The following is a 17235-nucleotide window of genomic DNA, read 5'->3' on the forward strand; positions in this document are numbered from 1 at the left end:
ATGGCGGAGTTGAAACTGGGAAAACAAGCAGCTTTATATCCTCTTTCACAACTTGTGTGTTCTTTTGCATTCTGTCCTTCTTCGTCACCTAATATTACCCATCCTTGGTCTCTAAATGTTAAACTATCCCCTAACTTACAGCTATTTACATGTATGCAGGTCACATTATAAGCTAGGATTTGCATATGAGGAAGAGCATGTAGAACTTAACTATAGACATTAAAAACTCTACTCCTTAGGGCCTTGTGGGATGGTTCGGTGTTTAAGAGCACTTGGTCCTCCTCCAGAGGACCTGAGTTCAGTTCCTGGCATTCACATTGGGTGATCCACAACCCTTGTAACTCCAACTCTAAGGGATCTGATGCCCTCTTCTGGCCTCCTGGGGTACCCACACATATGTGGCAGACACATACATACACATACATAGAAATAGAAAATAAATCTTTAAAATCTCTACTCCATCCCCATAATTTACATTATATTACAATTTACATAAGCTTATTTTTGTTGTTTTTGTCTTTTATTTTTATTTATTTTAATTTTTTTGTGTGTGTTTTGCCTGCATGTATGTAAGTGTACCACATGCATGCATTGCCCATGGTGAACAGAAGATGGCGTCAGATCTTCCAGACCCAGAGTTATGAACAGTTAGCTGCCAAGTGGGTGCTAACCAAACCCAGGTCCTTTACTAGAGCAGCCAGCACTCTTAACCACTGAGCCATTTATCTAGTACTTGTTTTTGTCTTTTAAATCCTATAAAATAATGAAAAGCTGATTTATGAATGCAAATTACAATACAGGGCTTCCCTTTGTGTGTGTGTCTGTGTGTCTGTTTACCTTTACATTTCATCTGACCATCCTTACTATCAACTGGAAGGACTTGCCAACAGTTCTGTGTTGTTGTTTTTCCTTTCATTTATCTATGGTGTGTTTTGTTGTTGCGCCCATGAGCATTTCTTGTTCAGAAAATCTAATAGTAATAAACTCCAGCTTTTGCTTGCCTGGGACTATCTTAATTTCTTTTTGTTCTAGTTTAGTTTTTCTGTGAATCTGGGGGCTGAACCTTAGGCCTCATACATGCTAGACAAGTGCTTTACCACTGAGCTGTATCCCCAACTGAAATTGTGTTAATTTTACCTTCATTTTGAAGAACAATTGTGCTGCATATAGTATTCTTGGCTGGCAGGGTTTTTCCTGTCTTACACTACCTGAAATACATCAACCCATACCTCCAGACCACAGGAGATCCATCATAAGCTGTAGAAGCTCCCTTTACTCCTGCTGTTTCAAACTTCTGTACTTAAGGCTACTGACATACACTGAAAAGTGGTGACATTGTTGTATACATTTTATTACATAATAAGTCATGTTGATTGTCATACACCACTCAGAGAGTATGCTATTTTGCAATTTATATACCTACTTTTGGTAAATAGCATTTGCACAAGCATCATTGAACAAAATATTACATGCAATATATAATGTTCAAGAAAGTCTTTATCAGAGATAATAACGTGCTTTGTTGTTCATGCACCAAGCTCTGTTAAACACAGACTTAAAACATATCCCAAAAGTATGTATTACACACACCACACACAGCTAAATACAGTGTTTCTCTAAGCTAACACTAGCACCTGCACCTGAGAAGTCGTCTAACGGCTATCACTGAAAAATACACTACAGGAAACACATAATGCTAAACATAGTATTTCCCAAAGTCAGTATTACACTCGGGCAATCTTGTACCTCATCTGTTAAACATGGGGTTTAAACATGGAACAAAAAGATGCAGTACCTGCACCACTCTCCATGTGAAGTTAATTTCATAGAAAAAAGCACTATGCTAAGCCATTCAGGGATCTGCCCCCTAATAAACACAGATTAACTGTGTATTCAATAGAACACTGTACTAGATGAACAACGCTAAGCATATTGATTCCCAGAGATGTGATGTCTGCTCATTAATGTACTTATGCTGTTAAACATAGCATTAAAATCACAGAAGAATGTAGTACATGACCCTCATACTTCTAAGCATAATACTTCATAGAGGAAGCATTGTTCTCAGTTACTCATGCATCTGTCCCTCTTAACCACAGAATGTGTGTGTGTGTGTGTGTGTGTGTGTGTGTGTGAACAATGTACCACATGCACTATATGCTATATACTGCTAGAGACAATGGTGCATAGATTTTACCTGACATTCGTTCATGAACCTTCATTCATTCATAATCTCTTCAACACAGAGGCTAGTAGTAAGCACCGAACCTAGCAACACAATGTGCCTGTGTGTGCATCCTTCTCTTGGCCGTTATGTGATATTTCATGCAATATGGTGATGGAATGTGACTTTAGTCCTCACATTCCCACCAGCACTTGTGTCACTTTTACATAGTGTCATAATGACTTTCTCTGCTGTTATGTTGGTATCCTATGGTAACCCGACTTGAGGTGAGTAGTGACTGTATCCTCTCCCATTTGCTGTGTGAAATGTATGTGATGTCATGAGTCACAGAGACATGTCTTCGCCTTTAGTCATTATAGGATTTAATATATGCCATAGTGACAGTATGTGGCTGAGGCGTGTGGTCTTTGATGTTACCTGATATCCTCAGTAACACTGTGATGTAATATGAATCAGGGCTGCCTTCCCCTCTGTCATATTCTTAGATAAATATTAGATATCAGATGAGTTACATAATGACACAAAGTAGTGAAAGTGTGTGTCCCTCAACTGTCGTATATCTTATGTGATAATATAAGCCAAACTGGGCCTCTCCCTCAGTTGTCATTTGTTACCACATGTTACAAATGACATAAGAGACTGATACCTCCCTCCTCTCAACTGACATAATGCATTTTATATTTCTTGGTAACATAATGTTTCTTAGGTGTGCATCCCATCTTATCTTCTGTAGGGTGAGGAACCAGACCAGACTTGCTTAAGTCACCAGGCCTCTATGGTGTTTTTTTCTATTTTAATCCTTTATTAACTGTAGTAGATGATAATTTTCTTATTGGTATTTACATATATTTAGTTTTGAGAAAAACCAAAGTTATCATAAGGCTGAAATTTATAAATTGGAAAAGAACATTTAGGTATTGGGGTATACTTCTTTTATATAGGAAAATGAGAGGGCATCAATAAAAATACCTGAGAACATTAGATGTTAATAATACTCAGCATTTGGGCTGGAGGTATGGCACAGTTATAGAACTCTTGCCTAGCATACATGAGATCCTGAGGCCTCTAGGGTATTATAACAACTGAAAATGGAAACATCCTCATCCCCCTGACGTCAGTGTAACAGACCCAGCCCGCGTCACCTGAGGACGGATTGCAGTCCTGGCATGTTACATTACAATGCACAGACTATGTCACACCATCCCTTTGACAGACTGTGGCTCACTGTCATATGACATAGTACACAACAGAGTGGAAAAACTGTAACTCCAGCCTGCTTTACTTGCTAGCTTAAGGTATGACACAGTCACATGATATGATACAATTCATTGGTTTGCTCTCCTGTGGATCACTGTATGGTATCATATGTGACATCATGACATAGTATGATGGTTTCTATCCCTTCTCCCAGCTGACTTAAATTACACGACTTAGTGACATATATGATAGAAGTCTGTGTCCTCCATTAGCTGTCATGTGGTATCACAGGTATCATGGTACCATAGTGAACCCTGGGCTTCATTCTTCTTTGCTGTCATAAGCTGTGATATGTTACCTGGGGAAGTAATGTGACTTGGGTCTCAGCAATCAGAGGATATTATACAGTACACAATGACATTCTATGACTCATGTCTATGTCCCCTGTTTTGGGTACATTTTTTATTTCTTAATATATTAAAGACACATTCCGACACTACAAGAATTGCTTACATTCTGATACCCAGATTTATGTATGTGAACATTTAATGACCTTTTTTCCAGACATGGTCTCATGTATCTCAGGTTGGCCTGTAACTCACTATGTAGCTGAAGATGACCCTGAACTTTTGATCTTCCTCCCATTAACTCCTGAGTGCTGGGATTATGGGCATGCACCCCCCCCCCCAGTTTATGTAGAACCCAGGGTATCATGCCTGATAGAAAGCAGCTGAGCTACATCCAAGCCCTGTATCATGACTTTTAAACATGTAATTAAAGCTATTCATCATAATCTGGTATACTGTCAACATTAAATTGCAGTCACTTTGGAGCATATTTATACATGTAAATTACTCCTCCAAATATAGGTCTCTTCACTGTAATTTCTAAATTATCTAGATCTGAATTCACTACTCAAGAGCTCATCATGGCCTAAAAGAAGGGAAATGTAACCAGGACTGCACAACATGGTTACATAATTGTTAAAAACTAGATGACACCATGGGGAATGTGATTCTGAAAGTGCAAAGCCCTTAAGAGGCAGTGTTATGAGAACCCTTTCTTTAAGAAAGTATCATTTCTCTTATTCATACTCCAAAGTAAATTAAGAATTATACCACCTCTGGGGCTTAGAAGATGCCTCAGTAAAGTGCCTGCTGAGCAAACCTGAGGACCTACATTCAGATTCCCAACACCTACATAAAAAACCTTGCACTGTAGTGTGCATCTGTAATGCCAGGGCTCAGAGGGTGAGATAGGCAGAGCTCAATAGCAGTCAGCCTAGCCAAAAATATGCTTCAAGTTCAGTGAGAGACTCTGTCGCAAAGAAATAAAGTGGACAACAACTGAGGAAGATGCTCCATGTCAACCTCTGGTCCTTACATGCTCACATGTGCATGCTCACAGGCACACACATGGGTATACATCCACATAAACATGTACACATGTACAACACACACACAAAGCATTAAAAATAGTCAAGGGAACAGGATACAGGTGTCACAATGAGCCCACTTCACACAAAAAAACCACATAGCCAAAATCTCTCTACAAATGAAGTTGCTTTTTCTGAGTGTCATATATACAAATTTTAATCCCAAATTTTAGCAGGGAAGGGCAATCTACTCAAGTCAATATAGATTCTTAGCATTTCAGCCTAAGCTTGTCTGTGCACACAGCTTAAATTAATCCAAGGTTTGGCTCAATTAGCTTTCTTCTATTTTATGGGTTTGGTTTTTGTGACAGAGTTGACTATGCAGCTCAGGCTGATCTTAAACTCACTATGTAACTTTACAACCTCTGGCCTTTACATGTTTCTTGAACTCATGATCCTATTATATCAGCCTCCTTCTTACTGAAACTATAGGCATATGCCCCAAAAACTTGACTTAGGAGAGCTTCTTTTTGTATGTGTGATGTACATGTGTGGGTGGGGAGGGCATATGTACCAGTGCATTCATTCTTCCTTTATTATTCTTCATCTTGTTTTTCAAGATGGGCTAAACTGGCTGCCAGTGAGCCCCCAGGATCCTCCTGTCTCCATCTCCCAGTTTTGGGATTTATAGGCATGTACTGCCACACTCAGCTTCTTTAGTGTGTGCTGGAGATCCCAACTCAGGCCCTTATGATTGCACATATCACTTGTTACAAAGTGTCATATGGATTTCAGCTCTTGTGTGGCATGTTTTCAGTCCTCACCATAAGCAATGATAAGGCTTTGCCACGTAAGCCTCCTGGGAGAAATTTACCTTCCCCTCGGGTGCACAGACTATGCATGTCAGGGAAGCTGTTGTTGAAGACAGGAGGCCCCTAGCTAGCTGAGATACCACCAACACCTACACTGCAGCCCAGGTACCTTTGGTCTGAGTCCTCTTTATTGGGGCCTCTCACAGACACCTCCACTGATCTCCTTAACAAGGAATGGGGAACAGAGGAAACCTACCCAGTATTTTTCCACCCTTGGCCCTTTGCTGCTGTGTTCTCTACATCCACAGACCAGTAATGATCTCTGAGGTGTGGTGATATCAAGTCAGAGTCACATCCAAAACCCCAGTGGCCACATCCTTTTACCACTATTAGTTAAAACTTTTAGAATATATTACTAAAGATAGCAGAAAGCTGGGTGTGGTGATTCATGCCTGTGTCCCCAGCACTCTGGAAGCTGAGACAGGGGAGGATTGGCATGAGTTCTAGGCTAGAGGGAGGTTCTGCCCTCAAATTCTAATTTATCAGACCATTTCCATCAACCTGAAAGCACAAATATTGTGACACCTGAACCCTATGGAAATTTTCTCTCTCTGCTGTAACCTGCCTACCTAATGCCCCCATCAGTGTTTTAAGTAAATGCACTGATTCAGTGTGGTAATAACTTTACAATATGGACATACTCTGGACAAGTGACTAAAAGTCACTTGCAACCAAAAAATTAATCTTATAATGTAGACAAACTCACTGAGGACCTGGAAATACACCCTTAATCCTTCCTGACCTTTCCTTGCCCTTAACCCAGAATAATGTATGTATGTATGTATGTTTTGTATATCAATCTAGCCACTTCTGCAAACAGCAGATGTTTGCTGGAATAAATTTATCCCACTTACGCTGCAAACAAAAGGTTAAATCAATGACATCTGTTTTTAGTTGTGTATGCTATTCTATGTCAGTACAGGGACAGAAGGAACATAATCCCTTAATAAGAGCCCACTTTTACTTCCCCATCGCATGCTGTAAAAGAAACAGCAAGGCCTTGTTGCACAGCCTCTGAAGGCGGTTCTAGGGATTTGGTCTGTGCTTGGCTATAATGGATGCTAAGAGTCAGGCTGTCTTTATTCAGGCATAGCCATAATGCGGCCTCATGGAGCACAGTAACCACCACAATTCATGACTTCATGCTTTCTTCACGTAATCTCGATGGAATGTCATTCCGGGCACCCTGAATCTGTGTTCTCAGGCTTGGTATAATAAATTTTGGGGCAAGACCTTGTATTTTGCTTCTGTATTGGCCAGTTAACTCCAGCATGGTCCTTTGCCATGGTCTGAAACACAGCGGGCGAAGAGAGCGAACACACAGGCACCACATGGCTTAGAGGACGAGAGGGGTTCCCAGGTGCCCACGGATGCCACTGCCTGACCCTCTTCCAGGGGCTCAGGCTGTGCTGGGGCTCCCCGCCTCCAGTGGCGAGGGGGCCGAGCTTCCGTCTGCGCACACTCAGTGCGGGCGGAACCTGCCTCCGAAATACCAGGATGTGAAGGCGCAGCGATCCTGAGCTTTAAGGTCAACCCAACCGGGCGGGAGGCCTAGTTAGCCCCCAACACATAACCCCAATACATCGTGACTGGGAGGAACCTCCGCGGAGGGGCGGGGCGAGCGTCGTTCTGGAGGACGCACGGCGGCGAGCGCGCCCAGGACGGACGTGAGAGGCGGGGCTTGTGCGTGACCTGCTCCAGAGGCTGACGCGAGGGGCGTGGCGGCGGCCGGCATTATGGAGCACTACGCGGGCGCTGGGGACGAGGTCGCCGACAGGGCCCGGCAGCAGGAGCGGCACTACCAGCTGCTGTCCGCACTGCAGAGTCTGGTCAAGGAGCTCCCGAGGTGCGAGCCTGGGGCCGGGGGTCGGGTTGTCTGGAGCCGGGGGTCGGGCTGTCTGGAGTCCGGTTGTCAGGGGCCGGGTTGCCCGGGGCCGCGGCTGCGCTCAGCGCCCCTCTGCCCGCAGCTCCTTCCAGCAACGCCTGTCCTACACCACGCTCAGCGACCTCGCCCTGGCGCTGCTCGACGGCACCGTGTTCGAGATCGTGCAGGGGCTGCTGGAAATCCAGCACCTCACCGAAAAGAGCCTGTACAACCAGCGACTGCGGCTGCAGAACGAGCACCGAGGTGCGCGGGGGCGGCAGGCCTTCCCCAGGCATCTCTGGCCGCAGGAGCTTCGGGTGGACCCGTCAGGGGTGCAGAGCCAGCGCTAGCGCTTTTGAAAGGTTTAGCTGCACAGCCCTTTATCCTGCCCCCCAACTCCCTGCTTGTGCTTCATTGTGTCCCCACAGCCTCCGAGGCAGGGTGGCCCAAGGGCTTTGTGTTTGGCCTACTCCGCGGCAGACCTGCCCTGTAGTTGTTGACCACAGATGTCTATCATGTCTGGAAGTATGTCTGGTGCCAGCTGTGCGGTCCCCTTTAGAATCCGTTCCCTTTTGCCCCCTTTTGCCGGGCGGAGGGCACCAAATGTGCATGGATTATGGGCCAGTGCTTTAGATAAAACACCCTTAGGGCTGGAGAGATGGTTCAGTGAGTAGGAACACTTGCTGTTCTTCCAGAGGATCTGGGTTCGATTTCCAGCACCTACATGGCAGCTAACAAGCATTCATAACTCCATTTCCAGGGGATCTGACACCCTCCTCTGCAGGCATTGCACAACATGAGTGCCCTTACAAACATGCAGGCAAAATAACTCATATGTATAAAACAAAAATATTTTTTTTTTGGTCTTTTTGAGACAGGGTCTTGCTGTAGCCCCAGCTGCCGTGGAACTCGCTATGTAGACCAGGCTGGCCTCGAACTCATAAAGATCCGCCTGCCTCCCAAGTGCTGGGATTAAAGGCATGGGCTACCACACCCAGCTAATATTTTTTTAAAAAATAAAAAAACACCCTCCTACACTGCCATAGTGAACCATTTCAGTGTCTCCAGACATTCAGTTCATGGCTATATTACTTAATGTGTTTCAAATTGCCATTTATAATTAAGAATCCAGGCCAGGGGTGTGCATTCTAATTGGTTACTTGGGTCTTTGCTTCTGGAATAGTCCCCAGTATTTATAGTGGCACTGGCTTTTAAAGTTCCAGTGCATTTTATCTGTGTGATGCCCTTGCTGTGGATTTACCAGATTGTTTCCTCATGCTATCATTTAACCTCTCTGCACTGTGGTTTCCTGTACACTGGACAGCAGGTGGAAGCTTAAGTGCTAAGTAAATGTGGCATTTCTGGTAATGACGCAAGATCACCTCACTGTGAGGGCAGGCAGTACCTGTGTGCCACCAGATTAGGGTGGATACTAGATTTTGTTAAAACCTATCCCTGTACTTATGGAGACAATCAGTTTTTCTGTTACTACGATGAATGACATTGATTTCTAAATTACTAAAATGAGCTGCATCCTGGGAATGGATCCAGTGCAGTAATGATACATTTGTCTTTTTATGTGTGTCGGATTTGTTTAAACTTTTTGTGTGCATGTGTGGACCTGTTCATGTGGTTGTGTGCACATGTGTATACAAATGCATATGTACTTGTGTGCCCAAATGTGGAGACCAGAGATAGATCTGGGGTATCTCTCAATTTTTCTCCATCTTTTTGATACAGGGTCTGTCGCTGACCCTGGAGATCACTGATTTGGCCAGACTGGCTGGCCAGTGAGCTGTAGGAATCAGCCTGACTCTGCTCCCCAGCACTGAGGCTGCACCCAGTTTTCTACAAGGGTGATAGGGATCCACCCTCAGAACCTCATGCTTGCACAAGCATTTTACTGAGTCATCTCCCTGTATGTTGGAGTTGATTCATGAAAATATTTGTTTTTTCTCCCCTTTATTCATGATAGACATCAGTCTGCAGTTTTCTTATTTTGCCAGTGTAGTAGGTAGGACATGAAGTCTCTAGTTTCCAAAGAATTTATATAGGATTTATATTTTTTCTTGGTTATGCTTTTTTTTCTTAAAAAAAAAGGTTTTGATAGAGGTATAAGATGCATATAATTCACAAATCTAAAGTACATGACTCAATTCATTTTCTTCCTTTCTGGTTTTTGATCAGTCTGTGGAGTCTAGGTTGGCCTAGAACTGGCAGTGCACCTGCAGGGATCTTGAACCTGTGCTGCCAGGCCCAGCTTTGCTCATTCTTGTCAGTGCTCAGCTCACCCTGGTTCCTTCCGGTGCATCCCCATCTTTTTTCCTGCACTTCTTCCCTCCCAGAAAGGGAGGAAGTCCCTTCTTATTTTTTCTTGTTTTCTCCCTGCCTTGAACTGGCCTTTTCTTAGGGCCCTTTGAGTGGGGCAGTTCTTGGTATCTTTGTCATTGACTGTTGGAAGGCTTGGTGTACCTGTCAGTGCAGCCTTGCCTTCAGCAGATCCAGCAGGTGGTGTTCAGAACTGGCCACCTTTGCTTTCCTTGGTCATTACCATAGTGGGGCTCCTCCTGAGCAGGCAGCCAATGTGGAATCTGGGAATTGATCTAGGACTTGAAGCAACATTTGCTAAATGAAGTGAATGAGATGACCTTTTGCCTCAAGCCCTGCTTCTACCTCGTGTGCACTGTGACCAGATAACAAAGCAATCTCTTTTCTTGCTTTGTATTTGTAGACATATCTTGAGAGTAGCCCTTGGTTTAAAACAACAGATGTGATCATTGAGGTATATACAAAATGATGAGATATAGGGGAAGCTGTGGGCACAGCAGGGGCCAGGGTAGTTATCACGGACCCCCCCCCCCAATACAGCTGTCGAAGACTAAGAGGGTATTGGGTTTTGAGTTTTCTTATGGGCTGCCAGCCATACTCCCAGCCTGGGCCAAGTAGCCATCTGATGCTCATACTGGCTGCATGGTGTCTTAAAATTGCAGTTTCCTTTCATCCTGTGCTCCCAGCACCAAAGTTGAACACCGCCACACTGCTGGCACACAGCAACCCCTTCTTTCACAGGCCTTTGGCTCTTAACTACTTCAGTACGTGTCCCATAGGTGATGGCCAGAACTCTATCTGAGCCTAGCAACCACCTGCCTGTCTCCTCTCCCTATCCCAAGTCTACAGTTTTGGGCATATTGCCATACCCACCTTACCTACACCATCCCCTTTTAGTGCTCTGTACCTTCTGAAGTACCCTGGAGATGAAGGAAGGTATCCTGGATGAGAGTGGTCCTACAGGGACCAAAGCTCTCCTAGGTGCCTAGTACAGGGCTTCCAGCAGGGGAGAGCCTTAGAGTGGGCCCCTTCCTCACCCTGACTTGGGTAGCCCCCCTCTTCCCAACACCTGCTATTGCTGACAGCTCTCATCCCTTCCCAGTGCTCAGGCAGGCTCTGAGGCAGAAGCATCAGGAAGCCCAGCAGACCTGCCGGCCCCACAACCTGCCAGTGCTCCAGGCAGCTCATCAGCGCGAGCTGGAGGTAGGAAGTGGGATGAAATGGCTGGACCTAGCTCCTTGTAGGTACCATCTGCCTCACCAAAGTCTCAGGGTGGCTCAGAAGCTATGGGCTGCTAGAGGCTTGGTGAGTCTCAGCACATGGCTTCTCCCCATGGGGATTGGGGTATGCCCTGACTAGCAGTCAGAGCCCATCTGTCACTCTTCTGCCCCCCCTCCCCAGCCCCCAGCAGCTCTTATGGACTAAAGCCTGCACAGAGCAGGTGCTGAGTCAGGGACACTGTCCCAGTAGTCTGAGGTAATAAAGTGCAATGGTGGGATCACAGGGTCAGTCAAGGAAGAGGCCCCGCCTTCTCGGAGCTCAGGGTCAGCTTCAGACCCACAAGAAATCAACAAGCCATGGGGTGGAGGGTGAGGGAGGTGACTTCAGGAGGGTGAAGTTGCAAAGGCAGCTCTAGCTCTTAGAGCACCTCTGCAGGGTTTGGTGAGGGCAAGAAAGGCGAGGCCTGATTGTGGTAAGAATACTGTAGCCCTGGAGCTGGGGCTTCCCTGGGGATTAGCATAGGAGCCAGGAGGAAGTGGAAGGCATTGCTGGGCAGAAGGCCGAGCTGGAACCACCCTCATTCAAGCCATTGGCAGGCAGTGGAGCATCGAATTCGAGAGGAACAGCAGGCGATGGACCGCAAGATTGTCCTGGAGCTGGACCGGAAGGTGGCTGACCAACAGAGCACACTCGAGAAGGCAGGAGTGGCTGGTTTCTACGTGACTACCAACCCACAGGTCAGTGTCTAGGCCTCCCTGACCCCTGGAGGTCCAATTCCATCTGGAGCTTTTTTGTCTGGAAGGGTGTTTTTTTTTGGGTCGGGGGGTGTTGCTTTAGGGTTTTTCTTTTGGTCTTTTTGAGACAGGGTCTCCCTGTAGCTGTCCTAGAACTCACTATGTAGACCAGGCTGCCCTTGAACTCACAGAGATCCTCCTGCCTCTGCCTCCTGAGTGCTGGGATTAAAGGTGTGCACCTCCATGCCCGGCTGCTTTGGGTTTTTTAAAATGTTTTGTTTTTTTGAGGCAGGGTCTTGCTATGCAGCCATACTGGCTCTAAGTGCAGAGATTATAAGCATATGCCACCACATCTAATCCGTCTGGAGTCAGCCTGTTGGTCTTTAGTGAAACCCAAGGCCAGTAGTGGACAGGGGTGAGATGGGAGGGCACAGAGGCTAATACCCTTGCTCACAGGAAAGTAAGCAAGCTGGCACTGGGGTACTGCCCACCTGTTCCCATCTTGCTGGGCCATCTACCCACCTCCTACTTGCCAGCCTCCTATATGCTCCTCTAAGTGTGTCAGTCAGAGACTGCTGGCCTTGCTAGGCCCCAAAGCCCAGATTCTCCCCCTTTCTGCCTGGCTGTGACCAGCCCGTACAGGGAAGTCAGCCCCTTAGCCTCACTGCCTGGTATCCTCTAGGCCCTTGTATCTGTCAGGGCACCAGGTGTCATGATGGCCTTCACAGGGTCTCCTCTACATTCCAGGAGCTGACACTGCAGATGAATCTGTTGGAACTCATCCGGAAACTGCAACAGAGGGGCTGCCAAGCAGGGAAGGCATGCCTGTGACCATGTAGGGGTCCCTACTGGCCCCCATTGCCCAGGATGGTTAGAAATGCAGCCTTGTCCACTGTTGCCAGAAAGCTGCAAGAGCCACTGAGGAGCTGCTAGCAGCTCTCATCTTTCTGAGACGAGGCTGGTTGGACCCTGGCTGCACCTGCCATCCACCTTTTGAACTTTTTTGTCCAAACACTAGGATGGTATCTTGAGGAGGAAGAGGTCCAACTTGCCAGCTGATAGTCCCAGGACTAGCTGTTGAGTGGGGCTTTTGGTTCTGGTGCCTTCCCCTCTGGGCACATGCCACCCTCTAGCCTCAGACTTTGCCTTATTCTGGTCATGGCCCCTCCCTTAATAGCCACAGCCCCCAAGTGAAAGAGGCCTCAAAGCCTAAGCCCTATATGGCCTAGAGAAATAAAGACCCCTGCAGATGTTTTGTGTCTATATTTCTACCACAGCCCAAGTCCATGCAGGATCCTTTTCTAGTAGCTCTGGCCATGTTGAAGCCAGCTGAATTACAGCCACTATGAAACAGGGACCTTCCGGAGTACACAGTCCCAGTCCTAGCCCTCATGCCTGGCACTGTCATTGTCTATATAGGTCCCCCAACCAAGGCACAAAGACCCACCTCCAAACTACTCTGGGTAAGAGCTTAGGCAGTGGCAGGGGAGTCCCTTGCACAGACTTGGTCAGTGGTCTATTAGAGAGGCTGGAACTTGTTAGGTCCCTGGGGCTGCTGGAGTAAAGGGCAGAATGGAAGGAAGGGTTGGCAGGGAACTGAGCCTCAGCATCTGCACACTGTCTGTACTCATCAAGACTCTGGTGCCTGAGCTGTGGAAAGGTAGGTAGCCGGGTGTCAATACAATCAGGCAGAGGTGTTGCCCCCATGCCTGGAGTGGGATGGCCTCCAGAGCCTGCAGGTAATAGTCCTCCATCCAGGCCAGTCCCTCTGCTGCCCAGAGCTGACTTCATGTACAGATACAAGTTCACAGCTCTCGGCTACAGAATAATGATTTATTGACCAAGCAGCCTTCTCAGCCTGTGCTTTGCCCACTGTTGGGATTTGGGGGGATGGACTAGACCCTGGTAGAAGCTGGTCCTACTGGACTAGGGCTATGGGTCCTGCTGAGATAGTCAGTGCCCATTCATTAGGACAGTTCAAGAGGCTCTGGCTAAGCCCACATCTGAGCACCTGCTCCTGGGGGGACTGGGAGTCCCAAAAGGTGGCCACCACCTCAGTACCTCAAAGGCTTGGGTATAAAAAGGTGAACCCTGTAAGGGTGGGTTGGGCTGTTGCACTGACTGAGGAACACAGCCCCACCCAAAGTCCTGCCCTGCCTAAGGCCCTGCAAGGTAACAGGTTGAGTGGTATAGGCATGGGCCCTGCACTGGGTGCTAGACCGGGTGGTGGAGGAGGCTACCAGTGCACAGCCGCCGGCGCAGCTCCTGCCATAGCAGCTTCCTCTCTCGCTGAGCGCCCTTCATGATGCTGCTGTTCTCCAGGGCACGGCGGGACAGGTAGGGCAGCACCTCCATCACAGGGCCATAGGGTACGTACTTGTACACAGGAAAGCCTGCCTGGCCTGCACACACACAGGAGCAACTGTGAGTGCCCACCCTCAGCAGGTGCCCCTCCCCCACCCTGCCCAGGGCAACCCAGTTCACCTAGTGGAAAGCTAATTTGGTCACACATGCCCAGCAGCTGCCCGAAGGACACCTGGCCATCAGCAGGATGCAGGCCTAGCTCTTCCATCCTGTGAAAGGGTGCCAGGCAGGTGAGGACCCACCCCAGAACACTGCCCCAGGGGTTTCCCTCCCACCTACATTGTAGCTTCTGTTCCCTGTAGGGTGGGGCAGGGACATGGGCTCTGCTCTACCCCATCCAGGCAGGTCTTCACAAGTTTCCTTGGCCTGCCCTGTTGCCCACAGAGAACACCCAGGTAGCAGACTTTCCCTTTCTCCCCTGCCCTCCTCCCTTCCATTTCACTGCCTTCACCTTCTGTTCTGGGCCCTCCTACAGCCCTCTGGGACTTTGCTCTGGTGCCTGGGTCCCCATCCCCTGCCTCATCCTCCCCTTGTTGGCTGTTCCTGTCTCCACAGTTCCTCTGTTAGGTGCACAGCCTCCAGAGGTCCTCAGAGGGTGCTGGTCTGAGCGGAGATGTACTACAACTATCACATACATACACAGAGCATGCTGGAGACTGGCCAGAAAATGAACCCAGAGCCCTGTTTGTGCATGCCAGGCAAGTGAGCCACCCTGAGCCACACCCCTAGACCTAAAATACATTATTGGAATAATTTCTTTGTTCTGTTTTAACCTGGCTACTAGAAAATTAAAGCTATGGCTGTGGATTACATTGTATTTCATATACGTGCGCTTGTATGCATGTTCATGTGTATACGTGTGCATATGTATGACCAGAGGACCACCTACAGTGTTCCCTCAGAAACCATCCACCTTGTTTCCTGAGACAGTCTCATTATCTTGGGATTCCCTGATTTGGCTAAGCTAGCTGGCCAGGAAGCCTCCTATTGCTGCCTGTTGGGATTACAAACATGCACCACCACACCCAACTTTTTTACATGGGTTCTGTGAATCAAACTAGGATCCTCATGCTTGTACAGAAAGCACCTCACTGGCTGGGCCATTTCCCTAGCCCTACTGAGTTATATTTCTATTAGCACTGCTTAGATGGGGGATAAGGAAACTGTCCAACACCCTCCTGTCTTCCTACCACCCCTTGTAGGATCTGACCAGACTTCCCCAGTTTAAATATCTGCAGTGATGATTCCGTGTTCTCATCTCTAGTTTCCTAGGGCATGAGGAGCCTGGGCCTCCTCACACCTTGTTCTTAGCAAGGTCTGAGCTTTCCCGGCCCCTAACACTCCCTCCATTCTCATCACCTCAATCCCCTGAACCTGCCCCAGGCTGCCCAGAGCACAGAAGCGCTCTCTGCAGGAGTCTTGTCTCCAGGTCTTTCCTCAACCCTCGGCTGGCCACCAAGGTCTGTGATACCAGGCGGTAGTGGAGTTTAGGAGGCCTGCTGCCTCCTCTGCAGCTGGTATCCCCTGCCTGTCATATAGTTGCATTCAGGGTGCCTTGTGATTTCAAGCTGTGTAAAATATTCTGAATAAAGGATGTTTCACAATCACTGAATTTAGAGCTAGAAATCAGGGGTCTCCAAGCAGTGCCTAAAAGTGCCCTTGACCTATGATCCAGTCCTTCCACTTCATCGCCTTTAGGAAGCTCCCCTGGGTGTCCCAGCTCAGGTATGGTGCTTCCTACTGTATGGTGGAAGTCCAGTATGACTCCTGGGAAGCTAACCCTGCAAGGCCACTGTCCAGGGTCCACCAAACTTTTGTTTCTAAATCCAGGAACATTAGGACAGGGAGTCGGGGGGAGTCACTGAAGCCCTGGTGCAGGAATTCTTGGGGGTTACAGTATGAGATAGGGAACTGTGGGGATACTTGGGCTCTTTGGGAATTTACTTCACCTTATTTCAGTATTTGACTTGCTAGAATTCTACCGAAGTTGTGCTCCATGGGATAAGCATTTAAAGAGAAAACAGAAATTCTGATGCGGCTTAAAATGTTACAGGAAACTTGATAAATGAAACAACACACTGGCAAGGCTTCCCAAGGGGCCCTGGGATCTAACACCGAATCTCTGCCTGTCAGTGAATCACTTCAATCACCTAACAAAATTTATTTTTTGAACTTGAAACTTTACTAAGGTCGGTATTAAATTTAAAAACTAATGTAACTAGCTGCAAATAGTCTTGCTCCTGGGGGGCAACATCAAGAACAGCAGGCAAGTCTGTGGGGAGCTAAAGGCTTGGGCCAGCTCATTCCACAGATATTACCTGAAAAATGCCCAGCAGTACCTGACAGGTCACTGTGATCCCTCAGCCCTGGAAACCACAGAGAAGCCTCCAGCTCAGGTTGGCAGTACCTACCTGCGCAGTGTAAAGCGCACTGTGTCCTCATTGTGGGAGGCCACCATCACTTCTGCCTTGGTGGTGTGCTTGAGCTCCTCCAGGACATAGTTCAGGCACCTGGGGGCCGGGACAATGCCGCCTAAGCTTGGCACAGGCCACTAGTGCTGCCCTTGGCCTATTAGAGCAGGCTGGCCCCAACAAGCTGGTTCCTAACCTCCCCAGGGCCCACAGCCTCAGGAAAGCGAGGGTAGCACCTGGTTTCTGCAGCTGTTGTATGTGAAACTTTCATGCCTGGAGGATGGTGGGAGGCTCAGAAGACTCAGGGAACCTCAGGAAATTTACCTTAGAAACTTATCCCCCTCAGGAAGCTTAGAATGTTACAAGTTCACAAGGTTCCTCCCCTAGATTACAAAGCAGTAAACTGCTGGAAAGCAGAGATTCCTGCAAGTTGTTTAGGGAGCCCCAGGGACTGCAGCTTTTGTGAGTTGTCCTGATGCTGGGGTAAGCGCTCCAGTGATGCACCTGTCTTTTAGTTGCCCACACTCCTGTAAGTAGCCCCAGTAAACCTATTGGTTCACCAAGCTGGACTTGGGTGGTGGTGTTGCCTTGGTCTATCGCTGGTGCCCTATCTGGGGTCACACAACAGCAGCAGTGCTTTTTGAACAGGACCAGTGTCCAGGAAAAAAAAAAAAAAAAAAAAAG

The 17235-nt window shown here is 47.5% G+C and overlaps 2 protein-coding genes and 1 pseudogene across 4 annotated transcripts in view; 1 reads left to right on the plus strand and 2 right to left on the minus strand.

The window, feature by feature from the left end:
- LOC103742076 overlaps positions 1–7364 on the minus strand; it is a 17090-nt pseudogene extending 9726 nt beyond the window's left edge.
- Positions 7298–13028, plus strand: LOC103742049 (protein DGCR6). Of its 2 annotated transcripts, none has more exons than XM_017800591.2 (5): positions 7298–7475; positions 7597–7757; positions 10924–11024; positions 11643–11779; positions 12524–13028. In XM_017800591.2, exons 1-4 carry the CDS (start codon positions 7366–7368, stop codon positions 11763–11765), a joined length of 495 nt encoding a protein of 164 aa, XP_017656080.1. In that variant the 5' UTR covers positions 7298–7365; the 3' UTR covers positions 11766–11779; positions 12524–13028. The 2 variants fall into 2 exon arrangements, with proteins under 2 accessions (XP_017656080.1, XP_008841227.1); XM_008843005.3 differs by having other exon boundaries at positions 7307–7475; positions 11639–11779.
- A 562-nt stretch (positions 13029–13590) lies between these two features.
- Prodh (proline dehydrogenase 1) overlaps positions 13591–17235 on the minus strand; it is a 21814-nt gene continuing 18169 nt past the window's right edge. Inside the window, exons 12-14 of one of the 2 annotated variants that reach the window (XM_008843003.3) lie at positions 16552–16650; positions 14261–14349; positions 13591–14178 (exon numbers count right to left, since the gene is read on the minus strand). In XM_008843003.3, the coding sequence (XP_008841225.1) occupies positions 13991–14178; positions 14261–14349; positions 16552–16650 (376 nt within the window). In that variant the 3' untranslated portion in view covers positions 13591–13990. The remainder of the gene's footprint in view (positions 14179–14260; positions 14350–16551; positions 16651–17235) is intronic. The other variant, XM_029568258.1, reaches the window with a different exon arrangement.

Source organism: Nannospalax galili, unplaced genomic scaffold (genome assembly GCF_000622305.1).
Source record: "Nannospalax galili isolate Female #2095 unplaced genomic scaffold, S.galili_v1.0 scaffold820, whole genome shotgun sequence".
Classification (NCBI taxonomy): Eukaryota; Metazoa; Chordata; class Mammalia; order Rodentia; family Spalacidae; genus Nannospalax; species Nannospalax galili.

Bases quoted from the DNA above. Each gene is read 5' to 3' on its own strand.
- LOC103742049 (XM_008843005.3), top strand. From the start codon at position 7,366: ATGGAGCACTACGCGGGCGCTGGGGACGAGGTCGCCGACAGGGCCCGG. The intron at 7,476-7,596 runs GTGCGAGCCTGG...CTCTGCCCGCAG, and splicing joins CTGGTCAAGGAGCTCCCGAG to CTCCTTCCAGCAACGCCTGT. The intron at 11,780-12,523 runs GTCAGTGTCTAG...TCTACATTCCAG, and splicing joins ACGTGACTACCAACCCACAG to GAGCTGACACTGCAGATGAA.